The 24,595-nt window shown below is 36.0% G+C and overlaps 1 protein-coding gene across 4 annotated transcripts in view; it reads left to right on the top strand.

Annotated features, from left to right (window-relative positions):
• Positions 1-19,201, top strand: part of LOC121427742 (PR domain zinc finger protein 2-like) — a 35,387-nt gene extending 16,186 nt beyond the window's left edge. For all 4 annotated transcript variants that reach the window (XM_041624287.1, XM_041624284.1, XM_041624285.1 and 1 more), the window contains 3 exons: positions 32-187; positions 939-1,107; positions 9,146-19,201. In XM_041624287.1, the coding sequence (XP_041480221.1) occupies positions 32-187; positions 939-1,107; positions 9,146-13,755 (4,935 nt within the window). In that variant the 3' untranslated portion in view covers positions 13,756-19,201. The remainder of the gene's footprint in view (positions 1-31; positions 188-938; positions 1,108-9,145) is intronic.
• Positions 19,202-24,595: the final 5,394 nt, after the last annotated feature.

The following is a 24,595-nucleotide window of genomic DNA, read 5'->3' as shown; positions in this document are numbered from 1 at the left end:
TTCATTTTACCTGTTTGTCATCCTCCATTAGATCCGAGGGCCTAAAGGAGTACGGCTTTACAGCATTGATGCATCAGAACCTTCTAAAGCAAACTGGATGAGGTACGTGAAGAGTGCCAGAAGTTTTGAGGAACAGAACATGATTGCTACACAGTACAAGAGAAATATCTACTACAGGACACTAAGGGTATGTAATTGTTTGATCCAAATGTGATGAGGGCTTTTGGTCAATGAAATCATAGAGGGGTGGTCGATGGAAACTGGTTACAAATAAAATGAAGTCAGGCATTAAAATAGGATTTATGGAGGGGCAAGGCAACTAAGATGAGGGGCACTTTTTAAAATAGGCTAAGCAGCAGTGGGCACCAAGGTTAAATAGGCATGTAATGAAGTACTTCGTTTATGAGATAAAGAGATATGTCACTTTATGCCAAAACCAATAATACTTTGCTTTAAAAAGTAGATCCTGAGCTTTAGTATGATACATTCTTGGTTTATTTAATAATTTCAGTGTGAAATTTTAAAGGAAAAGAGGTTTGAAATTTGAGTTGACAAGCTTCAGCAATGCAGTGAATGGGGGGGGGGGGGTTTCCAGTGCTCTTTTGGGTATTTCCCCTAGCCCCATGTCATTTTTCCCTTGGTTCAGTCAAGCATGGCATATCTCTGTCAAAGCCAGTTTACATGTAGACTTAAAGTTTGGAAATAACAGTGTCACTATGATTATATTTGTATTTTGTTTCATTTATATTAACTTTTATAATTTTGATTTTTGGAAGCCAATTACTATTTTGGCTATTTTCAGAAAACCTTTCATTGCAACTATTTGTTGGTTTTGATGAGGAGGGTAATGAATAGTCTCTTTTGAAATATGAATAATGTTAGGACTTTTACTGTTATAATTCTTAGACTGTTAACTTATTCCAATATTTTGTGTACAGCCTATAGCTGCTGGAGAAGAACTGATGTGTTGGTATAAGAACCTGTCACCCACGGCGCGTCCATTAGAGACAGCCGAGTCATTAGAGATGGAGGAGAGTGATGGCGCCCTCAACACTTCGGGAGAAAGCATCACAAGTGCCAAGTCTGATGGCAATGAATCTAAATCAGGTAAGGATCCTATGTCATTTAGATGTTAATTTACTATTAGATAGCTTATCAGAAATAATGTCCATTGGCCCGAGTTCATATTGGTGGTTTTGAATCTTAAACAATGGACATAGGCAGAATTCATGCATTAATTACTCATGATTCACCAGTATATTGAGAAAGCACAGTAATAACTCCATGATTTTATCAAAGTGAAAATAATGACTTGTCATATTAGTTATGCAGGTAGCTAAGGGTTGCAAACAAACAGAACAAAATGGCTACACCCTTACATATCATAACATTACAGGTGAATAAATTCAAGCAAGATTTTTGAGAAGTCCTGCTTTGTAATATTATATGTTTAGTTCTTCTTAAACCGTGTCTTCTTATACCGTGTTTACACATGCATCGGCTTTTTGTTCAGAACCAAAAGCCGATTCTGCATCGGCTTTTGGTTTATCTTGCACTGTTTTTACACGCTGTCACAGCTCACAGTGCAGAATCGGCTTGCACGGCGAAAACCTGAAATGATCCGAGCACCAACAATATACGTCATAATAAAGACAATGCTGGATCAATGTAGGTAATTATAGTACAGTGAATGAAATGCGGGCCAATTGCCGATGCAGAATTGGCTTTCTGTTTACACGAAGAAAAAAAGCCGATCCTGCATCGGCTCGCGGTTCTGAACCTACTACTTTGGTGGTGCAAAATTGCGGATTCTGCACCGAGAGCCGATGCAAGTTAATCGCGTTTACACGTAACAAAAAAGCTGATTCTGCATTGGCTCGCGGTTCTGAACCGCGATCCGATGCAGCGTGTAAACAAGGTATTAGATGAGTAAATTCTTTAATATAATCTGAAACTTTTGATATATATATACATGTATATAAGGAAATTTTGATAGGCCTTAAAGTGGTTCATTACCACTAGTGCTGTAGCCGAACTGCCAAACCAAACCGAAGCTCGCCAAATTTGGCACTTCCGAACTGGACCGAACCGAACACAAATGCTTGGTTCGGTATAAAATACCAGGCACGTTTTTTGCTATTGATTTCAGTTGAGATCCCATATTGGCATTTTCACGGCGTTACACGGCACAATTTTACACACCTTTCATTGTGTGTATGACTATCTCTAACAAATGATGGGAGATTGCTTTTTCGCATATACATGTATTTAAATATAAAATAATTAACATTTTTATTGCTTAGTTATTAAGCGCAATAAGAATTCCACTCAATTTTTTTTTTATTACAGTACAAAGCATTGGCCTCGTCTTTGAATCAATTCTTATCAATTTCAAAATGTTTATTAACATGAATTTATTTTTTTTCTTCATTAAATGGGAGGACATTTAAAGCTAAACTCGTTATAATAGTGGGTGAATGCGTATATGGTAGTAATTGATCATATTTGTTTTTCATTGAATAAAAGAAAATAGTCAAGATATAAATACCTTCCTCACAAGTGACAAATCAATGGTAAAATTTCTATTTCACCTTCTGAAATGTCCTAATAAATAAGAAATGAGAGTAGAAATAGAATTCTAATTAACAGAAAATATCAAAAATCAAAGCAAAGCAATGCCATGAAGGAGTTTCGGGGGGGGGGGGGCTCGTGCTTCCATTGACAACTGGATACCATGTGTGACCAAAGAAACCTGTAAAAAGGATCTCTTTTTCAAGATAGGGCATGTTAGGTACGTAATGTAATATTACGATGTCAAAAATGCTTGAATAATTAAAAAAGGTTATATACATGTATTTTGCTAGGAAAGCTACATGTTTATGGTCCAATTTGCGAGGGTATAAAAAGGCTATACTTTATAAAGGATGGACTTTTTGCATCAACACATCTTTAGGGAGATGGGGCGGTCCCGGGAATAAGTTGTTTGTTTGTTTGCTTCTCTGATGTAATGACATACTGTACTGGAAAAGGATTACTGCTAATGCTGGGGCTGTTACTGTACATGTTTAGGGGGTAATGTTAATGTTATGTTACCAATTCTTGTTAAGGGTAGTGTTTCACATGCCAATACTTGTTAAGGGGTTCCTTTTTTAGAACATGGAAAATACTTGTTTAGGGTGCTTTTCGAAACCCCATGTTCACGCATTGTATCCACTTGTCAATGGAAGTGGCCCAGCCCCCCCCCACGCATTCGGGAAATAGTTGATCTGGAAGTATTTGGCCGTAATCAATCGTAGTTGTAATCGGTCATAATTGTTTTATATTTAATAAAAGAAAATAGAGAAGACATAAAAAAGTCAAAAGCAAAAGACAAAAGGTCAAAGCAAAGCAATCATGATGGCATTTGGGAAATAGATGATCTGGAAAGTAAAAACAAAACAAGGTGCACTTTGCTGCTGTTATACTGGTAAAATTCACATTCTGAATATGAAGTGTTCTTCCAAAGTCAATATCAGTTTTGTCCTGAATGATCCATGCCGGTTATTTCACAACTGAAAGTGCATAGTACAGTCCCATGTACTCATTTTTGTGCTGAAAATGTGTTTGACGTCACTTACTGTAGATCTTTAAGGACTAAGAATGCACTGATAATTTATCTTCTTAGAGTAATTAATTGACCATATTAAACCACTTTTAAGAAAATATGGACTTAGGAAATCATTTCATATTATTTGGAAAATGAATTTTACCAGTTTAATAGCAGTTGAGTAGAGGTGTCTGTCTCATGGTTCAACATTCCTGATCAACAATCTCTCAATCGGAATAGCTGTGTTCGTTATGACATTGTAATCGATCACAATCATATATACATTAAATAATCCTGAAAAAAAATATTCTGTTCATTGAAATTCTGTTTCTATCATCATTCTCTCATTTTCTTTTTTTTCCTTTGGTAATTTTATTAAATTTGAAATGAAAATATGAGTTTTACTACTATTTTTAACAAAATGAATAAGATAAATTTATGCAACAATTTTTATAACCATTCGTTTTTAAAAACAAAATTTATTTCAAGTATGTGACAGACATTGGTTACAACTAATATTACATGGTTTAGGGCTAGCAACCTTTTTAAAAAATGTTTTTGAAACTTATTTAGTCATACATTGCTGAACCCCGAACCAAACCAAAGTTGGGAAGAAAAAAATTCCCGAACTCTATTGAACTAAACCCAAACATTGGGCCTGACTAGCAGCACTAATTACCACAGTTGTTGATGACTCTGAATTTCTTATTAATGCATTTCTTCATTTCACTGGTCCAACAGTCTTCCTCGAGAAATCACTGGACAGTAAAATTTGGTATGAATCGGCCCTAGCAAATTAAATAACTTTCCCATCCTGTAAAACCTGATGATGCAATTGACTTCCAGATAAGGAGATGATCAGAGATTAAGATAAAATATGGTTCCACTCCCTTGCATGACTAATCAGAGTCAAATGTGAACTTTGACCATGATATGGGTAATTTACTGTCTTAAACATCAGGACCATCTTAAGACAAAGGGAAGTGATTGATTATGAAGCTCATTTTCATGATTGATTGTATTGCTTATTATGTGAAATCTGTTTTGAAATCAACAGAATGATGAATTTATAAGCGCTGTGTTACAGTTCCTTTAAGGCGGTTTTCCACTAGGGCGCGGACAAGACCAGGAAGGGTTGCGGAAGCAACTTTTGTCATTTCGGCATGCTGTCCGCAACTAAATTCCGTAAAAGATTATGCAAATGATATTGTCCTAGGACACAACCAGGACTGTCTGCGTATTGTCGTAGGACACTCCTGGGACTGTCCTAGGACAAGATTATCTAAATAAATTTGTCGGCGTTCGGTGCGGACAGCATGCAGTTCGTATTAGGACAGAACCGGAGACATTTAGGACAACGTCACGAGTGGTAAATTCAAGGACTAGGACAATCCATATATTTTTTTTATTAATTTAGGGGTGTTGTTTTGGTTTTCTTCGACTACAAAGACTATATAGGATTTTCTTTTATTTCAAATCAAGTTGCATACATTGGTGGACATCCCAGGGGGACAGGGGCGACGCGTCCCCTCACTTTTTGGAAGGGGGGCATTTGATATCAAATGCCCCCCTCCCCAATATTTGGAACGAAAAAGAAAAAAAATGGAAAGAGAGGGAAAAGAACCAGAAGGGAAAAGAGAAGAGAAAACGAAGAGGAAAAACAAGAGGAGAAAGACGAGTGAATTATATAAGATGAGGGGGAGGGGATTTCATGTCACTATGTTAAATTTTCGCTCACGCTTTGTGCTCGCATTGCCTAATCTATGAGATGTATAACTTGCTCAATAGACTTATATTGAGCTTAAAAGATAAAGTTTTGAAGTAAATATACCAAACATTTCTAGGAAATTAAGTTTTCAATTTGTTTGATTTACAAATAGATTTTATAGTTTTCTGTAAAATGACTATATTTTATGGTCTAAATATGAACATTTTCCGCTCGCGCTGCGCGCTAGCATTATTTGATTTGTCAAATAACTATTCTCTTCGTGTATTCCATAATTTTTTTTCTAAATATCCCTTTTTAGGATGGTCTGATTGTGAATAGTATCAGCTAAAGCTGCTCGCTTGCATTTTGATTGGGAAGTTATGTATATCAATTGTAACAAATTATTTTAAATTCCTCTTTTATGACAGTTTACTAAAATTTTCGGCTCACAGTTTGCGCTCGCATTATTTTTGTTAAAAATATATCAACCCATGCATCCTATTCATGATAACAAAATGTCCAGTTATCTGACCTTAATATCAATTTCGCGCCCTCATTTGATTGATAAGTAATGTAACAATATTTTCATGATTTCCTAATAATCATTGTCCGTTTTTTTTTTCAGAATGGAATACCGACAAGTTTCTCTCGCTTAGGAAGATAGTCATCATAGTCATATGAAGACAAAAATGCCCTTAAAATGTCCCGGTCGCAACTAAAAATATATGTAATGATAAAAATATAAACTTGAGCTTCGCATTCGCATCATTTATTAAGCGAGATCAATATCCAATTCGTAACTGCGCTTAAATTCTTTTTTTTTTTAGATCTGAAAATCAAATATCTTTAGCTCGCTCATCGCGCTCTTATTATTGATATTATAATAAAGAATGTAATTAGAATGTCCAGATTCTAGGTCTGGATCTAAACACACGCACGCATGTTTATTTATTTTTATTATTAATGTAGGAATATTATCCATCTATCCAATTATCCATCCTTTTCCTGATTTACAAAACGTGATATATCGAATTTCGTTTCGGCTCGCGCTTCGCGCTCACATCAAGTGTATAGTCATACTCCTTTCCTGTTCATGCTTTTAAAAGGTGCTTAGAATGCCCAGTATTTAGGAAGGAATGTAAAAAAATGTTCAGCTCGCGCTTCGCGCTCGCATTATTTGATAGTTGAAATATGTAGGATAAAGGAAAGTGTGTTAGCGGTGTAATGTAGTATTCACTTTTTGAAAGCAGATTTTGTGCATTTTTATACATAACAATAAATTATCTCGGATCTTGATTTTTTTCAACTAAGGTAACTTTAAAAAGACTGCATGTGTTCATAGCAAAGTCGGGGCTCGATCTCTTTATGACATTACTTTCTTATAATTTCTCTACAAATTAATACATAATCATATATTACAACAGAGGAAGAAAACAGGAAGTAAGGATGCAAATTGCATTCGACAGGCACATGCGGATCAAGGGGTGAGGTGGTCTTGCTCCCCCTTAAGAAAATACAAACAGAAGAAAAATAAGTGAAATGGAAAGGGAAACTTAAAAAAATGATATGGTGGAAAAGAAAAAGGGGGTGCCGTGCTGATGCGGCCCTCCTCTCCCTGCTGCTGGCTTACCCCTCCCAGTATTAAAGAGATATACAAACAGCACAAAAGAAATAGGAATAAACGAAGAAGATGAATGAAATAAGGTGAAATAGAATCGAGGAACAAAATCGCGATAATGAACAGAAAATAATTGGTCGAGATTATGAAAGTGTAAGATTAGAAATATCAGTTTTAATTTTTAGACGAAAATGTGAATCCAGTGTCTAATCGCCTTTGCCTCCTCTTGTACCAATTGAAATAGACTAAGTAAGAAAATGTAAATGGGCAATTCCAGGAGGCCGAATGCGATCGCTACGCCCTATTGACTGCGTAAAAATAGGAAAAATGGAGTAACCAAAGAAGAGGGGGGAAAAAGGAAGAAGAGTGAAGAAATTGACAGACCTGCAGACGGCGAGAATATCTGCGTTTCAGCTAGTTCAATTTGTAAAAAATAATGGTCCATTTCACGCTTCATACTTTCAATAGTTTAATCATAAGAAGATTGTGCACGCTGTTCATTTTTTTACGAAAAATACTTAGGTCTTTTCTTTTTCGTCCTTGATGTTTGAAAGAAGCAAGTTTGCGCTTCGCGCTCATATTTTATGTTTATGAGAAACATTGCTCTGAGCACGACTTTTTTCAGGAAGGCCTATTTTTTTGTAAAGAGTCGTGGTGTAGTGGTTCTTACTCCCGCCTTGTAAACGGAGAGTCGTGTGTTCGATTCTCACCGCGGTCTAAACCGTCCTTTGGCAAGACGTACTGCATACCTTGCCACTCTCCACCCAGGTGCTAAATGGGTACCCGGTTGGAAGCGAAAGTTATTGTATGCTTGAATTTGCCAGCGCCATTTTTAGACTGGGATGAATGCAAGGAATGCTTCCCAGGGTGTGGAAATTGTGCACTTTTCATGCGGGATTAAAATGAATCCTGGGGTAAATCGTTTTGCCCCTGCTGTAAATCGTTTTGAGCCGTTCTGAGAAAAGCGATATTTATAAACTTGCTACCATTTATTATTATATCTTATTAATGACACCTCATTCATGATCAAACAAAGTGCTTAAAATGTTATAGGAATATAAACTTTCAGTTTGGAATCTACACCTGTATTATTAATTTTGTATGATATTTGTCCTATTTGTAAAGTCAAGCGCTGCCTATACGGTCCTTTTTTCAGTCGAGTACATTAAAATAATCTAGTTCATAATCAAACTTTGCATGAAACATCTTTTTATGTTCAGTACAGAATAAAATAATCTGCTCGCATCATTGCCAGTTGAACTATTGCAAGAAATATTTGAAAAGTCCACTTTTCAGATCAGTAGAAAATGCTTGAAATATTCCTCCTTCAAGTCTGTAACCCCCCCCCAAAAAAAAAAAAATAAACTCGTGCTTTGCGCTCGCGTAATTATGTTTAAAACACTACTTGAAATACTAGGTTCTCAGTTTTCTTTAGTATACTAATTAGGCCCCTTGACCCCGTACTTCTTTACTTTTTGTAATTTTCTTGTCTTGTATTATCCCGTTGCCCCATCTAGTGCTTTTGCAAATGGTTTTTGCTACTTGTGTACTCGTTCCATACATATTAGCATTGGATCCACACATTCCTGAATCACTCCGCTTGCCTTCCTATTCCAGTCCGAACGTTCCTGAAACAGTCCGCTTGCCTTCTTATTCCTGTCCGCACGTTCCTGAAACTGTCCGCTTGCCTTCTTATTCCAATCCGCATGTTCCTGATAAAATCCGCATGGCTTCTTCTTTCCTTCTTGAAGCTGACCTGATTGCGGATGGTTTCCGGAAGACGCGGAAGGGTTTAGGAAGGGCAGGACATCATCAGGACATCGTCAGGACAGGGTCCCGAAGGTGTCAGGAATTCAATATCCGCGTCCAAATTTTGGTCGAGACCAAAATTTGGATGCGGACAAATTTTGATATTCCGAACACCAGGAAGGGTTTAGGACAGCGTGCGGACACTCCTAGGAATGTCCGGACAGGTTGCGGAAGGGTCGCGGATTGTAATTATTACATTCCGCGCCTTGTCCTGACGCTGTCCTGGCCCTAGTGGAAAAGGGGTTTTATAAGTGGTAATTAAGAGGATGTATGTTTTCATCTTTGTTGGAAAATGAATAGGGGCATGCGCTCCCCCACATGAATATTTATATTGAAAGCAGATAGAAAACATATACATTTACTGACAAAATTATGTTTTTATTTTGTATAGTCTACTCATTAATGTTATTATTTTTTTATTTAGATGGTGACAGCTATGATATGCAGATGCCAATCTTGGAGAAAATGGAGACATCAGATATTGTCCCATCCCAGCTGGACACCAACATGTCTACAGAGTCAGAGAACAGAGCCAAGGTACCAAGTCACCTTGATGTTATGGGTCATGATGAGATGGATGACAAGGTTGCAGAACCACCTCTCATCTCTCCCATCTATCCTTCCAACAGCCAACACTCAGCCAACTTCTCCTCCATAACAGCTGGGGTTGACATAGGTGGTGTTGGAGATAGCAACATTCAGATCCAGGAACCTGATATCTCATCCAGTGATGCCACCTCCCACTATATGGCAAGTTCTGAAGAAACTATGGAAGGACATGTGGACTCCACCTCAATCACTGATTCAAAAGACAATGTGAAAGGTGTTGTTGCTAAAAAGAAGAGCAAAGCGGATTTGAAACGTCAGCTTAAAGGTCAGGGTGGTGCTCCAAAGAAGAAAACTAGGGTTGGCCAAAAGATAGTGGGAGCACCAAAGTCTCAGAGGTCTGTGACGATGATGGAAAAGGATAACAAGATACCAGTAGATGAAGATGGGAATAGTGTCGCAGTGATTGGACCTGATTGTGTCATTACATTTCCTGATGGAAGTGAACTATTCGAATGCCAATTTTGTCCAAAGAGATGTCGTTTTCCCAACGGCCTCAAATTACATCTTAAGCTGAAGCACCATGTTATGAAAATCACAGTGGAAGGTGTTAATACAACAAAGTGGGGAAAAGGATTAGGACCTGATGATATCAAAAACAGAAAGAAAGCAAAAGTAAAGAAAGAGGAAGATAAAGTGAAAAAAGACAAACTAATTCAGGAAACTGTTGATATTGTAAAGACTCCTCCAGAGGAAATGAAAAAGCCTCCAGTCTCTTTGTCTGCTAAGAAAAGTCCAAAGAACACTAAAAAGGGACAGTTCAACTGTCACCTATGTAGCAGGACATTTATGTATGCAACATGGAGGGAGAAACACTTGCTGAGACACAAGGTTGAAGGGAGTAAGGAAATGTTCCTCTGCCCTGAATGTCCAAGGAGGTTTGTTACAGATGGAGACTTGACAAAGCATAAGCTCACCCACAGATCACTTCCTCAGGATCTAACTACAGAAAGTGAATCAGATGTTCCTGTTCAAGGGCCAGGCCAAGAAAATGCTGTGGAACTCCAGATAAATAGTCCAGGTGATGAAATAGATAATGGTGTTGCATCAGAAACATCTGAGGCTCCAGTAGTGAAGAGTCCAGTTCAAGATGTTCATTCATCTGTGACGACGTCTTTTGAAAGTGCTGATGGGACTGACAAAGGAACATCTGATGATCAGGATGTAGCAAGGAGACGAACCATTACCAACAGGAAAGGTGCTCTGAAGAAGGTTGCTTCATGCAAAATATGTGGAATTGAATTTGTGTCCTCATCAAATCTCCATCGGCATCTTAGGAAGAGGCATGGACTGAATCTTGTGAAGAAACAAGGACCAAAGTCATCTGGAGAGAGTGATGTCAAAACAGAAGGTATCCCTGATGAGGAGAAAGAATCAACAGCCAGTATGAAAGCAGAGGTGATGAATAAGCCTCTTTCTCAAGAAAGCTTGTTAAATGTTCCCATAGTGAATCCATCACAAACAAAGGGGCACATGAAGACAATGGCCAATATGACTAGGATGATCAGAAGGAAGCATGCTACTGCAGTTCTTCAGAGCATGATGAAAGAGAAGAAGCTTGGTGGAGAGGACTCAGTAGGTGACCAAAGCAAAATACGAGCCAAGCTGCATGCTGCATTGAAACATGGAAAGAATGCAAAACGCAAGCAAGGTTTTAAGAGGATTGAGCAAGTTGCTTCCCTCACCGGTCTTACTGGTGAGCCATGCCACACTGAAATACCAAACCAAATATGTCCTTGGCAGAGCAACGTAAAACCGCATCCCTTCATCCCTAAGAAACCACCTACCCCACAGAGTGACCTGTTAAGTCCAGGACCTTCGTCCAGCAATATTGAAGTCTTGGACCTAAGAGTGAAGAAGCCTAGGACAGATACCTCTCAGAAGCAGAATACAACTCTATATATCTCGGCAGATTCATCACAACCTTTGGATCTATCATGCCATTCTCGTCCAGTGGTGCAAATCCCCAAGTACCAGGTTACTCGAAAACAAACTCCTACATCTCCTGTTGCATCTGCCTCTCCTGCATTCACTAGTCATCAAGAGGTAAAGACAATAACAAGATTTAATATAACCCCTCGCATGAAGTCAACAGGTTGGAGATCTTCTACTTTGACCACTTCTTTGGAATCTGCAGATCTTGAGAGGCCAACCAAGTTTTCAGTCCTGGATGCAGCCATCACATGTAATGTTTGTGAGCTTCCTTTTGATTCAATGAAGCTCCTAACCCAACATGTGGTAGCCCATGCAGAGGACTATCCTTACAAGTGTGAGTTTTGTGTGAAGCTCTTTGAGACAACAGATAGTTTGGCATCTCACAGGTATGACTTACACAGAGTTGGCAAGATGTACTGTTGCTCCGAGTGTCAGCAAGAGTTTGCCTACCTTTCAAATCTCAAGCAGCACCAAGTAGATATTCATTCAGATCACATGTGTTCGTATACAGAGCGGGGGCCTGAGGAGATCAGACCACAAAATTTCACTGACCCCACAAAAGCCATACAGACACCACCGATCCTACCAGAGCCTAGAGAAAGGATATCCCTCATTGCTCATGAAATGAGCAAAGTGAGTCCTTCCAAGTTTGGTCGTTTCACCTCGACCCATATAGCAGACACCAAAAACACTCCTCGAAAGAAATCTAAGAAAAAAAAAGATGTTCCGTGCAATCCTCAAAGACATCATCCATTCGCCCATGCACGAGAGATCGGATACCTTAGTACCCTACCAGATGGCAGTGTTACAAGTGGAAAGACTGTAAGCCACTTCGAAATGACTACAAATAATCGCTGCACCAAATGCGCCAAAGTATTTTCCAGTACTGCTGATCTGCATGTACACATCATGGAGTGTGCTGCTGCTAATGTGCCAGGGAAGCAAAAAACCCCTGTCAAGACTCCTGTCAAGACTCCTGTCAAGACTCCTGCAAAGGTTGCTGACAAAAAGAAGCTGACCCAGGAAGAGAATAAGCAAAAGAATGCCAAGGTCAGGAGGATCAGGATCCAAGCTGCTAAGAGGAGCAGAAGCAGAGCCATTCAAAAAACCAGTGAGAGTGAAGAGAGTGATGCAGCCCAGAAGCGGAAGAGAGCTCGTCCTGGACTCAAGATGTACAACCCTCTTAATCATACAAGGAGAAGGGCCAGTGCAAATATTGTGGATGTCCATGCTTGCCTTGGCTGTGGGAAACAGTTCCACTTCATCAATGGTCTGGAGAGGCATATGAAGCTATGTCCAAATAAGGATAAGCTCTTTAATAAGAACACAAATCCATACTATGCTCCTCGTAATATGAACCATCAATGTGCCTACTGTGCTCGCCAGTTTGTCTACCTCAGAAGCCTCAAGAAACATATCTCAAGCTGTCCTTCCAGGCCACCAGATGCTCCCACCTCTGTACCATCCCTGATTGTTTCCTTGGCTGCTGCGGCAACATCAGGAGAGTCCGTCACAGTTTCTACTGCATTCTCCCCAGCTACCACCGTTACTCCTTCAACTTCTGCCTTCACACCTATCCCTGCTACTAATCCTAGTTGTGCAATAACAGCCAAGACTGAAATCCCCCAAAAGGGTTCTTCACTAGAAGTTACCTCAGATATCCTTAAGAATAATGTTTCTCTCGAAGCAGCTACTAAAACAAATGATAATTTAGTCAAGGATGAGGTGCAAGGTGTCGTCTCAACTGTAGGTGGGGAATCTTCCATTTCAGGAACTCCAAGAAAAGCAAGGAGAAAGAGGAGGAGGTTGGATCCATACAGCAAGAAGAAGAAACGATCCAGCTCACCAAGGTCAAGGCAAAAAATGGAGATTGAGGTAGAGGACGAGGATTATGATGTGGAAGGTGATGAATATGAAGATGGCGGTGATGAAGGAGAAGAGAAAGAGATGATACAGATAGATGCAGAAAGCAGTCTAGATAAAGGAACTTGTGTAAAGGTAGAAGATAAGGCGCAACAAAAAATAGAAAATGGTAGAGAAGAGGCAAATGGGGACTTAAAAACAATAGAGGAAAATGATGCTGATTGGAAGAAAAGAATTAACGAAGACCAACAGAAAATGAAAGAAAATATTAAAATTTGTGAGACAAAGGAACACATCATAGAAAACAAAGAAAAGATAAGTTCATTGCAGCATACTGGTAAAATCTTAGTGGACGAGAAGAAAGATACAGACAACTGTACAGAGCTTAAAGAACCTGAAAAAGCCAAAGACAAACAATTGGACAAGGAAGTGAGTTGTGTTGCTTCTGATGTCACAATGAAGGAACGGATGAGCTGTAAGAATGATGCAGAAATGAATTGTACAAGTGAAGGTCCATCAGGAAATGGACAAGAAAATAAAGACTATGAGCTTCTGAAAGAAAATGAGGTAGCAAAGTGTAGCAGAAAAGAAAATGAAGAACAATTTGAAACAGATAATAAATGCAGATGAAACAGGCCTATCTTGGAGATGGATGCAGGTAATACAAGGAGAAATAAGACCTTGACCTTTTGAATGTCACTCTTATCAGGGATGAGCTGTAGGATAGTGTTATATATAGTACTACACAGAAATTGTTTGCAGTACACATGCTTGTGAAATGAATTTGAAATAGTGAAGGCAAGTGTAGTTTTTTTTTTCCATTGAACCTATTTAACTGTATTTTTTTAGTCATAAAAAATTGATGCAGAGTAGTTGTTTGGGCAGTGCAGTCTGGGGTGTCCAAGCTATTGGAAGAATTATCAAAAAGAAATTTAAGGCTTTGAATATCCCAACAGTTTCACCAAGAGCATATTAATGGTTGGCATTTATAGGACAAGGCGTGTATACCGTGTCTGTAGTTTTTAAAATTTATTTTTATATCTAAAATGTAGCACATGTGGCTTGCCCTTCACTCCTTACATGATGTAACGAGTGAAGTACAAGCCATACGTGCTACATTTTAGATATGAACATAGTAATGTTTTTTTTGGGAAAAGCAGTGCAATGTTTTTTTTTTCACTGAATTTAAGCTTGTCTTACCTTGTTTAATGCTGCATCATCCATAGTTCCTTGGAGGAAAATATTGGTAAATGTTTGGTTAAAATCTGTTCAAGTTTTGATTTTTGTCTCGCCTACATAGCAGAGGGAAACTATAGGCGCCGCTTTTCCGACAGCGACATCGTCGTCATGTCAAATCTTAACCCAAGATTAAGTTTTTGAAATGACATAACTTAAAAATAATATGGACCTAGTTCTTGAAACTTTGTCATAAGGATAATAAAGTATGACTGAACATCCTGCTTTGGTTTCAGATCACATGACCAAGGTCAAAGGTCATTAGGGTCAATTAACTTAGACCATGCTGGGGGGAATCAATATCGAAATCTTAACCTAAAGTTAAGTTTTTGAAATGTTAACTTAGAAAGTATATAGATCTAGTTCTAGTTTATGGAAAGAGTTCATAAAACTTGGACATAGAGTAATGAAGTATTGCTGAACATCCTGTGCGAGTTCCAGATCACATGATGAAGGTCAAAGATTATTTAGGGTCAATGAACTTTGGTCATTTTGGAGGTATTTGTTGAATTACCATCATAACTTTAAAAGTTTATGGATATGTTTAATGAAATGTTGACATATGGGTAATCTAATATCAATGTTTTTTTTTTTTGGGGGGGGAATAATTATTTTATAGCCATTTTCAAAGTCATCACTGCTGCTTTATTGAATCGCGTAATCCAGGCAAGACTGCCTTAGGCAGTGCACTCCACTTGGTTTTTTACAGCACAGATGAGTAGCTCCTCTTCATGTTGATATAAATATAAAAAATGCCTATTGCTAGAAAAATTGAAAGTAATTGTATTTGTGAGGGTGGATACTATCATTAGACACATAATTTTATAATCCCTCCTATAAGCAAAATATCTTTATCATGTTCCATTGAAAAAAAAAAGAATTTATATTACATGATATATGGATACCTGCTCGCACTTGACGTCACAAATTAAAAACCTTAAACAATAATTTTCTCTAATTTTTCTGCTTTTATTAAAACTACTAGTATATTATTAGGATGACTTTCTCTTTAATCACAGGTAATGATAAAAGAGTGAAAATTGAAAAAATAAAGTGTTCACGATTCTAACTGGGAAAGAGAATGTTAATGTCTAGAAATGTGAAAAAAGTTTGTTTCAACTTCTCACCTTATATTTCAGGGCTGTAAAAATGCCCTATAAATTCAGCAAGAAACACTGAAATGACCAAAATATCTTCTCAGTTGTCATGTTATTAATATTAAGATTTGGGGTCTAAATCTTTATACATGATCGCATGATTGATGAATTGATTATGAAATGATTGCATTTAAAATCATTCATATTGTTATTATTCCATGTCCTTTTGTATTCAATATAGAAATTAATGGAGTTAGTTGCTAAACCTTAGGAACAATCTTCTCAAAATCTACCTCCTCCCTGATACACACCATCCATACTCTCTTATACATGCTGTTTTAACAATTTTGTGTCAATTATTCCTTAATTTTTCTTTAACTTCGATTTGGCACAATAATTTTGTGATTAATAAAAGCCAAGTTGCAAGATTCAGAAGTGAAATCAACATAGGTGTTTTTATTTTAAAAATCCTGTTAGCTTCCTAACTTCTTGTATTTGATAAAAAGAGTGAAATGGAAAGGTTTGGATGCTAAGAATGTTGAAATTAGCAAAATATTAAATTCAAAATTATAGTTGCCTCAAAGAAATTTCCTCTATTGTGTATTGGTTAAAGAGATATTACAAATTGTGTTAGTATTATAGCAGTGACAATAAAATGTTTTTTTTTCAATCAAAGACTTGTACTGAAAAGGTTAACAATTTCTTTGCTATAGGCAATCACTGTAACCAGCACCGACTTGCTTGTATTAATACTTTTATTTCATTAATTTTATTAGAACAAAGAATTGTGTCAGCCATAAACAAGCTCTAATTTTATGTAATACACACAGATTTGGTCTCATTTGGTTATCAATTCTAGTTTACCTTCAAAGTCTTATTATTTACATCTCATTGGCGAGACTAAAGTTGCAGTTAGTGATTTCAACTGACAACATTGGTCTAGGCTACTAATATGCAAGGCCATTGGGTTAGCTGTAGTATAATTCATGAAGTAGCAAGGTTTTGCATGAATTTGTCTAACAAAGAGCTTTGATTGATCTCATCAATCAAAGCTGTGAAATTTAGTCAATGTAATCTTTATATTTTATCCAATGTACCTTTTGAAACAGCAGAGCATTTTATTGTCAAGGCACTGAAGCATGTGCATAGATTATATTTAAAAAAAATCATTTGACATTCCCAAATTGTTGGGTTTCTTTTTTTTTGTAGTTATTGGAGGGTTTCTTTTTTGTAGTTATTGGATCAAATGCAACTCTTTGTAATACAGATCATTGATCCTTTGTAGAACCCCATAACATTCAGAAGTGGATCAACATAAACATGGCTAGTCACATTAAATCTGACAAAATTATCTCCTTTATTCCAATTATGTTTTTATACCAGTATTTATTCTTGTAATATGATAATTGGTCTATTTTTGTCACCTAATATGATCTGGACATTCAAGTGCCATAGGTAATTGTTAAATCTGTTATGAAACCTACAATGTAATTCACTGTAATTCATTTCTCATTTAGCTTTATTTTGGTATATATACTGTAAGTAAAACCACTTCAAACAGCCAAAATGTCATTAATTCTATCGTTAATCTAGCATTGGTTATTTAATGAGAAACTAATCTGAGATTTTTGTTGACCTGTTTACCTGGCTCTTTTTGGCTGGAATTGTCAATAGCTCTCAAATGAATGAGATCCTGTTTTATTATCAATTATTATCAATTTATTGACATATGAAACGTAAGGTATATATATAGTTGTATATTTTCTTTAGCTCATTGGAAGTGAAAGAAAGTATTTAATATCCATTAGAAGTAATTTTAATTAGGTTTTAATTAGATTTTTTTGTAATGAGGAAACAAAAGAGTTTTAAATAGCTTTTTAATTTTTGGCAAGTTTATACTTTTTAAGTTAGATATTCTACATATTTTCACTGGAAGTTGAAGTTCTTCAAAAAAAAAGATGACCTGAGTTAATAGAAATGGTTTTAACATGTTATTATTTGTGATTTATGTAAATGTATAAGACAGTCTTAGTTTATAACATGAATCAGGGGTGTGTTTCATGGAACATGTTATCTGTGATTTTCCTTCAATAATTTCTCTCTGAGCCAATCAGAGGCAAGCATTTCAGTAACTTATAACAAAATACTTGGTGAAAACTCACATGTAATATCTGTTTCACATTGTTTAATGCCCTGTGAAGAATAGACAAAATAAAACAAACATTTGTGATTAGAATACTTTGTCTGAATTGAAAAACTGGTTTGAAACATGGTTCAAACAATTACTGTGAATTTAGCTTGATTTGTTTGAACTTCCTTGAATTTGTATTGCAACATTACATTTTTGGATACCATTCAGCCCTGAATAATGGTGATAACAACTAGGACAATGTTACACAAAGGATTACAATTGATTGCAAATATGAAAGAACAATTCTGATTTGTTACTGGACATTATTCTTAACATCTTGATTGGCCCTTTCTATCTCTTACTATATTGTAATACTTTGTGTAAACCCTCTTTCATTCTGCTTCCACTTGAATTGCAGTTAGTAAATTCTTTTATTTGATACTTCCTTGAAACTTCCACAAATCCATTACATGTACTCCTGTATCTTTGTACAATACTCATTACTGTCATGCTGCATTATGATGAATAGCCTTATTATACATTATAATTATGCCACAGTGACATTGATGGTACTCCACATAAAGCTCTTTTCAATGACATACCATGGGTCAGTTTAGAGTCAGTTTCACTGATGTGACTGTGAAACCTTTGTAAACCTATAAGTTGGTATTTCTACATTATTGATCTAGTTAATACTGAATGAACTTGTACTCACTTGAACAAAGTGGTCCCTTTATACAGGATTTTCCAAAGGGGGGGGGCACATTTTCCCCAAGGTAAAATTTGACAAGCAAAACAAAGACATTTTATCCAAGAAAAATTTGACAAGCAAGCAAAAAAAAGTTGTCACTCTAAAAAAAAAAGGTGTGGGGGAGAGGGGCACACTTCTCTTTTAACGGCATTTTTACATTACAAATTTTAATTGTGCCTCTCAAAAGGGGGAGGGGCACGGGCCGGCTTTGCCCCCCACTCCTGGATCCATCTGCCAGTGCCTGTATAATTCCTCTGGAAATTAGAGAAATTAGTCAGTTAAACCCATTGCCTACGGGTACAATGCCTATGGGTATCACATAGGTTGATAGTTATGATAACCATATAAGTTTGTACTCCATTACATTGATTTAGTTTTGGGCAAGTAACCCAGTTGACAAGATCCAACTTGTAAATCAACATGTAATATTGATTCTTAGATGTCATATTACAGATTATCTGAAATGAAATTCTTACATTTGTATCAGAGTACACAATTTGTGTTACCCTTTAAGGCTCCTATCCTTTGGTGTATTGCTTTATGTACATATTTTTCTGACATGTTGGATTATACCACTATCTGAACAACAGAATGGTTTTAGGGTTCAGATAGATTCTTATTTAAAATATCTTTTTATACATTTTGACAGTCAAAAAAGGTGCTTAGATAAGATCTTTTTTCTGGAAATATGTTATAGGTACAGTTATTGAACTTGAAATCTAAAATTGTGATGCTGTTTGAGTAATGATAGGCAACTTGATAAAAGCCTGTCCTATGTTTTTAAGCAGACATCCCTCAGTGGCTTTTACAGTGGCTTTCATGCATTCCCCATTGTTTTGTGTTTTCTGAAATGGAACAGAATACTGAAAATACTGAGTTTCTTGCTAAAAGATGTGCTGAGGAGTTTTGGGGGTTCAAGATGCCTATTATAATTACTCTGATATTAACTTAACGTGATGTGTACCAAGTGTGTGATGACAAATTGATTCATATTTATTAGTATTTATTGAGTCCTTGGAGACATAAAGTTATAAGAGAATATTATCTTTAATCCTCTGGCCAAAATAAAAAAACAAAGTAAAATATTCTTATTTTAACTTATCTTATATGTTTCTAAATTAGAGCAAAAAAGCAATGATATTTCTGTTTTGTAAAATTGTAACTTTAGGGAATTTTATTTACCATATTATCATACATGTTTAATGATCAACACTGCTGGTTTTAGATATTACATGATGATTAATTAGAAGTCTTTATCAGATGTCTATATCAATCTCCCTACCTTGAACTATCTTCTTTAATATTGGAAAATTTTCTTTAATATTAAAATCTTCTTTAATATTAGAATATTTTGATTTTGAGCTTCGAATTTTAATGAGCTCTACTTGATAATGCCTTGTTCATTTGACACACTGGCCTGTATTCTCAAAAGAGGTTTCAATTGTACTGTGGTTCACATAGTAACGAGCTACAATTATAGGCAACTTGTTTCGAAAGCGCGCATTATGATCAGATTTTTTCTTTGTATACACGATTACATAGCATAGTTATGTACATAAACCATGCATGGTTTTGTATCATGTTACAATTGTAAGAATATGGGCTGTTCATTTTTGATTGGCCATGTTTAAAGTGTACTATTGGTAAAATGAGTAAGAATATTGCACACTGACCAGAGGGTGTATTGACGGGGACTAATGATTGCTTTGGGAAGTGTTGATGATCCACATGTTGTATACCACATGCCACATATTTTTCTGCCTCACCCCCTGTTTGCCCATCCTGACACATAGAAGGTATTTAACTCAATGCCACACCCACCCTGCCCCGCCCACTATCATACCACAACCCACCCCCTACTCTCATACCACACCCACCCATCCGTACCATGCCATGCCTCACTCCTGTAAAATGTCCTGTTATACCATTAAGTATGAAGTACTATTAAGCACTGTCTTCCAAGAAAGGGATGTAGCATGGTTGACCCTTTTGTGTTCTTTCTGTAATGCTTGCTTGTATATTTTTATCTGTATTTATAAGAATATTCATCATCAAAATTTACTTTGTTTTCTCTTGGATTAAAGTGTTGCTGAACCATATGAGATATGATAAGGGATGTGTTGTGGTAATTTATTAAGTACACGTGATTTGTGGTCTTATTCTGAGAGTGTTTAGATGAAAATATGGAGGGAGGGGAAAAGAGGAGAGAAAGAAAGAGACGATAGAGAGAGAAAGGGGGAAATTAAGAAATGTACAGAATGAAAGAAATGTGGACTAATATAGAGAAATGAGTTTGAGAATGAGTGTGGTACGAGAGATAGTATAATACGAAAAGGGGAAAATATAGAGATGGAGGAAGATTAAAGTACCAAAAGGATGTAAAGGAGAATATATATATACACATAAAATATATTTCAAAATGTTTATTTTTTTTCAGGATAAAGACATGCATCAGGACAATGGCGGTTTTACATCATGGTCCTGAAGGACAAAATATAATCAGTAAATTAAATTCAATATTCATGAAGATTAATACAGAGGGAAAAAAAACCCGAATATTAGATACAAACAATGTAGAAAAATAAAGAGTGCGGCCAGAAAAGGTTCAAATCAAGATAAATGTGACGAGTGGAGTTCGGAAGTACAAACGTTTGAATGTCTGAGAAATAGAAACAGTGTGAGAAATAGGAACGATGGAGGTTTGAGTAATAGAGGTGATGGGAGTCAGAAAGAAATGAAACAAGAAATGCAATAATAATGAGGGAAGAAGGAATATTAAGGAGCACATTTAAACAAACTCAAAACTTTTCAGATTGTAACTAACATATCAATAATAATACAAAGTAAACATAATTATTCAAGTCATTGTAATAAAACATGTGATTAAAGATTAATATAAAACTTAATTAAAAAATATTTGTGTTTATAATTTGTCTTGAACGAGGTGAGGGTTTGTATGTAATGAAAAGTTCGGTATTGGGTTTGGGCGGGACTACATTTAAAGAATCAGCATTGCGAGTATTGAAATCATGTCTGTCAAAACCTTTCTATTTCTACAGTCTCAGTAGCGCAGAGCCATGTATGAAACGATACATAAATGAAATAATATCTTTGCGTCTCAAAGTCTTGCCATTTAAAATCTTTAAATAATTTTGAAATACTAATACCACGTACACCATAATTCTTAGTGACTCCACGAGAAACTCTTTAATCCGTTTGATAAGATTACGATTTTTCGATGAACAATTTCCCCACACAGAGCTTCCATAATCAATGACTGGTTGGATAGAAGATTCTAAAAGGGTATTCAGTAAATGGGTATTTAACGTATAGCTTACGCAACATATACACTTTGTAATTAAAGTTTTTCCACAATTGTTTAACATGCTCACCCCAAGTCAAATTACAATCAATGTTAACACCAAGGTGTCTACTAGAAATGACTGGTTCAAGATTTGTGCCATACATTCAATTCAGTAGGATTGAATGAGATTTGTCGAAATCAACATAACGTGCATTTGTCGGCATTCAACAATCTGTTATTTATGTACCCTTTATCAATTTCTGTGATGCACATTTGTAGTTTAGAAATAGCTTCTATTACACCATATACCTGTTGTATAAATGGCAACATCGTCAGCACAAATGCTGCATGCATTAACCACCGTTTACTCTTTGGATTATATCATTAATATGTATACATGGGGGTCGATCGGTATTCTTGGTTGGGGGGATGATTGACACAAATGTTCTTGTGGATGGGGATCTTACAACATTACCCCCACTAAAATCACAAGTTGGGACATTTCATTTGAGAGTGGTTGATATGCATGGTGTTCTTGGAAATTCCTTCAATGTTGCAGTGTACTGTACTTATATGATTTTTTTGAAAATTCAATTTGTGTTACAAGTAAGCCTATTCTAAACTCGTACGAAAGAAAAATGACAAAAATTGTCTGGACCATGTACACAGTGATCTGTTTCTTGAACATTTTGTATACAACTTCCCGGGACAACTTCTCTCTTAAATCTAACCCGACTGGCAACATCTTTTTCTTCTTATAATGCATATGATGATAAAATGCAGATTCGGACAAATTAAGACTAGCACCTTCTCGTGCGCCATCGGGCTTGCCGTTGTACAGAACTCAGACAAAGTAATAATGGAGACAATATTTCAAGGAAATTAAAATTAATTTCAATCTTCAAGTTCAAGTGTTCCTTGGGACAATTACATTACTTCAAAACTAAAATATGTTCAATATAAAACAATCATCATATCCGGGCATCAAATTCAAAATGGAGATCATACCTTGCAATACAATCCAGTAATGGAATCATAACTATTCCTGATCGATACATTATATAAATGATCAATATATCCAAATGTAACCAAACAGTTTACTTTGTTACTGCTTAAAGTCCAAAAGTTCTTTTATTTCTTTATCTTCATTTCTTTAAAATATGGAACCTGATCTGAAGAATTTCTTTGGAATCCCGGGTTGGAATCAATTGACCGTCTAACATGGCCGAAGTCCTTCGACGTTCGCCTTAAAGTTAAACTGACTCAACATGACTAGTGTAGACTTTACATCATGCTGTAGTTTACACCTCTACGCTTGAGAAACGCCTTCACTCAATGGACATCATAACGTCGTACTTAAAACTGTCGACATCAAAGTCAACGTGGTCAACGTCTACGGGGTTAACGCCATCTACATATAAAAAAAATACCAAGGCATAAAAACTACCTATCCCTAACAAGAGAATTCATGCATAATATGCAGAATTTACGATTCTATTAAAATATCACCATGAATTCTCACCAGTATTATCATCATTATTTTATGTTAACTAGTTAAATCGACTAAAAAACCACAAATATCTTCAATTGAGTAAAGTGATTATTTCACGCAAAGTTAAATAAAGATTAATAATTTTTAATCTGAATATTACATTCAATGAAACATGGAGGAAATTTGACATCACATGGGCGGCATTTCATTGATGGACTAATTTATCACAGTATCAGCGATTCTATAGCCAATAAAAATCAAGGAAATTTGTAAACTGGAGGACTTAAAGGAATGCTCCGGGCTGAAGATATTTATATGTAATTAAATAGAGTAAAATTCACCCAGAAATGCTGAAAATTTCATCAAAATCTAAATTAAAATTCTGGTGAAACAGTTGTAGACATGACTTCATGAATATTCATTTTGTGGGCTGATAATGTCACATCCCCACTTTTCGTTTTGTTGTGTTATTACATTAAATATAATTATCATTTATTCTAATTTGTGTCACCTTCGATATTTTGTATAGCCTCCTTTTAAACTGTCTTCCGTCTCTCCTTTATACAGTGCATATCAAACAAAACGAGACAGTTTTGAAAAGTCTATAAAAAAATTGTTTCAAAATAATACCTATATTTTGATGCTAATAGATGGTCTGAGATCTTATCTTTGAAATGCCATTAAAAAAATGTTCATACTTGAGCGAACACGGGACGTTTTTGTCGGGGGTTCAAAAAGAGGCTTGCGTCAAAATGGCAGAAATTAGAAATTTGATTAGACTTTCGGCTAATCAGAAAACTTCCTCTTAATTTTTTCATTATCTTTGTCATAATTTTCGAATTATGCTGTCAAATTTCATTTACAAATTTATTTATTTACCTGAATTATTTTATTTTTCAATTATACTTCTTGAACCTTTGAATTTTCCTTCATAAGCTAAAAGAGAACATATAAAATGGAACAACAACAGATAAATTCAAGCAAATAAGTAGAGTTAGAAATGAATTTTGACCGTATAATTCGAATATTATGGCAACGATAATGAAAAGGTTTAGAGGAAGTCTGCTGATAAGCAAGAAGTCCGACCATCATATTTATCATTTTATGCCATTTTGGCGCAAGCCTCTGTTTTAACCCCAGACAAAAAAATTGCATGTTCGCTCAAGCATGAACGAAACTAAATTATTTTTTACGACATTAAAGGATAAGAATTCAGAGCACCTATTGACACCAAAATATAGAGATAATAATTTGAAATCAAAATTTATAGACTGTTCAAATCTGTCCCGTTTTTTTTGATACGCATTGTATAGTTTTGTAATGCTGTCTCTACGTATTGAAACTAAGTTACAGGGGCTTGTCTCCCATACAAGCTTTGCTTTTCTTGGCAAGCCCCTTAGTTCTGTTTTACATGAGTTGGTAGTCAAAGTTACTTTGGTTAGCATTAGTTCTCATTGTA

Source organism: Lytechinus variegatus, chromosome 14 (assembly GCF_018143015.1).
Source record: "Lytechinus variegatus isolate NC3 chromosome 14, Lvar_3.0, whole genome shotgun sequence".
In the NCBI taxonomy this organism is placed as follows: Eukaryota; Metazoa; Echinodermata; class Echinoidea; order Temnopleuroida; family Toxopneustidae; genus Lytechinus; species Lytechinus variegatus.
The sequence above is the reverse complement of the archived record's forward strand: the minus strand, read 5'-3'. Positions and strand labels throughout refer to the sequence as shown.